The 5,181-nt window shown below is 41.2% G+C and overlaps 1 protein-coding gene across 2 annotated transcripts in view; it reads left to right on the top strand.

The window, feature by feature from the left end:
- The first annotated feature begins 1,064 nt into the window (after positions 1-1,064).
- atp1b2b (ATPase Na+/K+ transporting subunit beta 2b) overlaps positions 1,065-5,181 on the top strand; it is a 9,285-nt gene continuing 5,168 nt past the window's right edge. Inside the window, exons 1-2 of one of the 2 annotated variants that reach the window (XM_014006702.1) lie at positions 1,065-1,192; positions 1,376-1,472. In XM_014006702.1, coding sequence (XP_013862156.1) covers positions 1,382-1,472 — 91 coding nt within the window. In that variant the 5' untranslated portion in view covers positions 1,065-1,192; positions 1,376-1,381. Of the gene's footprint in view, positions 1,473-5,181 lie in introns of both variants that reach the window. The other variant, XM_014006703.1, reaches the window with a different exon arrangement.

Raw genomic sequence — 5,181 nt, 5'->3', positions numbered from 1 at the left:
TATCAGCGCTATACTTAACAAAGTTTGGTTATGCTAAAAATGTACTAAAAGTTTATTTATATTTAGCCTATGCTTGTATGTAAYGTTTTGACCAAAATATAGTATTACATTGCATAATAGTAAGTTTCCTAGTGTATTTGTACTGCATTACAAGATGTTTTGTATCCTATCCTGTTTTTTAATATTTTCTTGTAAGTTTTTGGGAACAGGTCAGTTTATGACTAATTTAAAAGTAAGCAATGGTGTAGGAAGGGTAGATGTGATATTTTATCACAATTTTCTTTTTCTTCTTTTTTTTACTCAGCATTAATATTGGAGCATAAGTATAAGGTTATTTGCAGTACAGTGAATGGGAGGAGGGTTGGCACACAGGTTAGAAAAGGCAAGCCTACAAGTGGTTCAAATCATCCCACTGCTGCATTAAAATCTGGGTGGGAGAGACGAAGTACACACGTCTTCCTCCACCTTCATTTGCCCCACTCTGGACCCTGAAGAAGTGGTTACTTTTAGAAAACTTTAAAGTGTATTTTCAGAAACTAAAAGTAGACGTTTACTGCTAGTAAAGAAATAGAATACCTAGAAGATAGTAAACTGCTTTCATGTTTATATCAGTGTACTTGGCAAATAAAAGTACAGTTGGGAAAAATATACTTTACTATACTAAAATATACTAAATGATTTGAAGTATACTTGGTAAGGGTAGTCTTAACGACATTGCAATGAAAGCTGAAATGCAGCTACCTGAAAAATAATTTGYATAGTTGAATTTTAATTCATTGTGACCAGGTTAATTAATTATACACCATGAGTTAGCAAAATAAAAAACTGATGAGAGTAGCTTAGAAAAGACACTTGGACCTCCTGAAAAGACTAAATGAGTTTTTTGTTTCTTGCCTCCTTTCTACCTACATTACGACTTCATCGTGTTGCTGGGCCGCAATGCGATTGCCTGTCAAGGTTGTCTTTAATGTTTTGGGACAGCTGATTGGTCAGGCTGAGGAGAAGGAGGCGGGGCTACTTTTGCCGGTCATGGAGGATGCTGAGCTGGTGCGCTCCTCTGTGAATGTGTGTGTGKCCGCTTGTAGGGAGAGGCGGAGGGAGCGCTGTACTGCAGTATCACTACATTTTCTGCACCACTCATCAAAACTCTGCGGCATGCAGACCAGAGCTTGAGGGGAGACACTTATTTAGGGTGCTGGACCGCCATTTATTCCTCTAACAAAACAGGCCGCGTTGTGTTTTTTTAATTGTAATTTCAGATTTGCGTGCGCTAATGGTCGAGTAAGCCAGTTTCTTGAATTTACCGGCGATAAAACAGACTCTGGGTAATTGTTGCTCTCTATTTGGAAGGTTTTAAAGGCAATTATCTATTTAGGACACAATGGCGAAGGATGGAGAAAAGGGCGCGTGGACAGAGTTTATATGGAACCCCAGGACCAGGGAGTTTCTGGGCAGAACGGCGAGCAGCTGGGGTGAGTACCGTCCAGCTACACAGCAATGCAGCAAACATGTCCCCCCGGCTTAGTAACAGGTCGCTGTCGTGGAGGGTTCACAGTTTCAGACTGTGTGTCATATACAATTTCATCCTTTGTGAACTGAAGTTGACTCATCTGTGCTGAGGGAAGGAGGGGAGGCTGTCGCTGTCCAGCACAGACTGGTGCTGAAATCTGACTGCGGCACCGCTTTCTGCAAGAACCGGCACATTTCGTGATGCCCCACTCCGTCAGGAAGCCTTAGTCATTCATTTTTACCCTGAGTGCTCAGCTCGCAGGATGTGGTCTTTATTTGTGTGTTTTATTTTTATTTTTTTTTGTTTTAACCAGGGTGCTGAAACAGTGTCACAAAGTGTCTCCCTGCTGAAAAACGTTGTTRCTTTCCTGTGGCTTTTTGTAAAAATGTTCTCTCTCGACATGATGTCACCCCACCACACACACACGCACACACTCCATCATCACCCCCCCCCCCCCCCGGAGGCTGCRAGGGAATATTCAGTTCCAACCACCCTTTATGCCACAGAGAGAGCCTGAAAGATTCATGACCCAACAGGGCGCATATGGCTCTGTTCTAATGAACACTGGAGCATTTTAATCTGGGTAAAGCCCAAGGCCAAATGCTATTTGTATCACCTCAACTCGGCTCCTCCTAGCGCCTGTAAATCAGTGGGGGGATTTAATCCTAATCTAATGATTTCATTGGCTGGAGAGGATGATATCAATTCAGGATGTTCTGGCAAAGAGAACGACTTTGAAGAACAAAAAGAAAAAAATTGTATAGGTCCCATCCGGAAGACCTATACAATTTTTTTCTTTTTGATTTTTTACCTGGATTACTGAGATGCATTGAGACTTTGAAGAACATTTTTTTAATGTTCTAATGCATGCCAAGTGATCCAGGGTTGAGTCAGGTCCTCTGGATGGGATTTTGTTTGTTGAAGTTATTATCTTACTTATGTCCTTATTTTCATTTGAACAACCAGTAGTCTTTTGGATAAAAGATTAAACATTTCAACAAAGAAGAACCTCTCCAGAGGACTTGACTCAACCTTATTAGATTTTTAAATCTAAACTGGAGACATGATGTCAGCGTTGACACTCAGTTGAAATAATGTCAAAACCACTTCCGCCTGTAAAGGTGATCGTGTTTTGTCATCTGAAACCATTGCACAATMAACGGAGGCATTTAAAATCATTGATTCTTGTCGGTATCTCTCCTCGGGTTAAATTTAATCCAGCTCAGTGTGTCCCAGGTGCTCGAAGGGCTGGTGGCCTTTTTAATCTGTGCTCTCGGAGCTTTGTTAATGAGGCTATTTCTGCTGTACGTTACCACATTTAGGACGGCTAAACTTGGCATTTCAGCTCATGCTACAAAATGATTTAAAAAAGGCTTTATTTCCACAAAGATGAATTCAAATTGTCTTTTATAAAAGGTTTATGGAGCTTGTCGGCCACTCGCACAGATGACTTTGTTGTGGTCTGATTAAAGCATTGGATCAAAGACTGCTTTCAGGATGAAACACGACACGTGTCTGCATGTTCTGCTTTGTGTAGAGAACGGTAATGAAATTTAAAATAAAGGAAGTCCCAATAAAGGTTTCATGCTAAGCATTGCCACCAGCTGATAAAAGGTGGTTGAACCTTAACTTAAAACAGGACTGATTAAGTTTTCTGCTCGTCTGGCTTTCAGAAACAAAAACCTCATAGTAAAAAAAATTATTATATCTCCATGTGGGACGACTTCCAGTAAGAACCCAGACTGTAAACAAGATGATACAATCATTTAATTTCAGCTCAGAGTTTGTTTGGTCATTAGGAAGCACTTATTCAACTTTGTTCTGTTACTAATAAAGAAACAACAGGATGCTCAGCCCTCCTGAGCTGTGTTTACTAATAAAACTGGGCTGAAAGAGAGATGCTTCACTCTCCCATCATCAGTGAACCTAATACCCTTTGTGTTCATGGGGATAAAGCCACAACCACCCTCCCTGCGTGCTCCCTGTCTCCCCCAAGTGGTGTCATGTTCCCTGTTTGTCCATCCCTGACTGACTACAGAAAATGTTTCAGCACTTTGTTTTGGTCCCACCTTCATTCTCTCTGCTCTGTGGTCCAGAGCCTGGTTCTGTGCATATTTGGAAAAACCCATCCAGCCTCTTTCGCTCCAAAAAGGTCACTCATTCGCACTTTGCTGGGCTTTTGGTTCATTTTAGCTCACAATATGATGAAAAACATGCATACAGGCTATAAATCATTAAGACATCAGGCTATAATCCTCGGATCAGTCCCCCTCCCCTCTAATGTTTTGCTGTGGATTACTGCCAGTGTTGCCGTGTGGGGGAGGCAGATGCGACGCCGCTGCTGAGGGAGTGCCTTGCTTGCGGGCCTTCCAGCAGAGACACGGGGTCAGGGCACTCAGCTGCGTCGCAATGCTGGCCTCAGGTGTTGGTGCGTCACTGAAAAGGCTATTTCTGTTGTCCCGCTCTCTTTAAAGCCGCTGCTCAAAAGTATGCAATGCTTCCAAGTATAAAACATCTCATCCTTGGTTTATTGATTGATTAACACTTTCTTATAAATAGAATTATTTGCAGTTTTCCTTTTCTGTCACGTTTATCACTGCAGTATGAAAACCCCTCAACCCTTCAGCCAGTTCTCTCAGTAGTTCCTCCTGTTCGTCTCCCTCAATCCCCATTTTCATCGTTCTTAAATCTGGGGATTTTTTATGTTTTCCTCTTTAGTTATTCATCCATGTCAGATCGKCTAAAAATAAATAAATGACCTGAGCAGCTAAAATTCTGCAGTACACAAAGTCCAGAGCCTCATGGAAGAGGCTGTTCCTCAGCTTGGATGACCAGAGGCTGAAAAACCTTGTGTCATTTTATCTGCTTCTGCATCGGCTGGTGTAAATGTTCTCTATAGTGTAGTGCTTCCAAAAGMTTTCAAGTTCTGACCCACAAAATAACATCAGCAAAGACTTGTGACCCCATCTGTTGCTGGAAGTGTGCAAACATTGATAATAATAATAAAAAAAGATGCAATGACAACTGAAACTAATATTAAAGTATAATAATGAGGCTGCAGGTCTGATCTAAGTTGTCAGGTTTTTTTCTGTGACCCCGCACACTTGTCCTTTCCCAGCCCACAGTGGGGTCCCGACTCAACTTTTTTAATAATGCTGGCTGTCTGTGGCCGATCTGAGGTCATCAGACATGTGCAGATGAACATATGACTGTTTCTCCTCCACACATGAATCTTTACAAAATATTCACCGTCTYAAAAATAAAAAGTAAAATAAAATAACTTGATATGTTTGTGTTTGTTTGAGTGGACGGCACAGCCAAGCAAACATTTAGATTCACTAACTCATAATCCGCTGCCTAAAAATACAKCTCTATTGATGCTAAATAAGTAACAATTAGCAGAAGCTAATGCTAACTTCTAACCTCTAAGACGACTGTTCCTCAGTCTGCGTCGCTTGTCTTCGTCTCCTTTCAGCTGAAGACAGGTGGGACTGACACAAACCTTTTGTTACTTTGTTAGTTACACTTAGCTGTTAGCAGGCTTAAAGTTGGCAAAATGTAATTTAGCATAAGCTAATTGCTCCACTAGCAATTTTCAAATTTATTGAGAAAGATAATCCGCTAAACAAAAAACTTGCTTATTATCAGAACCTTGTCCACCACTCTTTATT

The sequence above is a fragment of the Austrofundulus limnaeus genome, unplaced genomic scaffold (assembly GCF_001266775.1).
Source record: "Austrofundulus limnaeus strain Quisiro unplaced genomic scaffold, Austrofundulus_limnaeus-1.0 Scaffold37, whole genome shotgun sequence".
Classification (NCBI taxonomy): domain Eukaryota; kingdom Metazoa; phylum Chordata; class Actinopteri; order Cyprinodontiformes; family Rivulidae; genus Austrofundulus; species Austrofundulus limnaeus.
The sequence above is the reverse complement of the archived record's forward strand: the minus strand, read 5'-3'. Positions and strand labels throughout refer to the sequence as shown.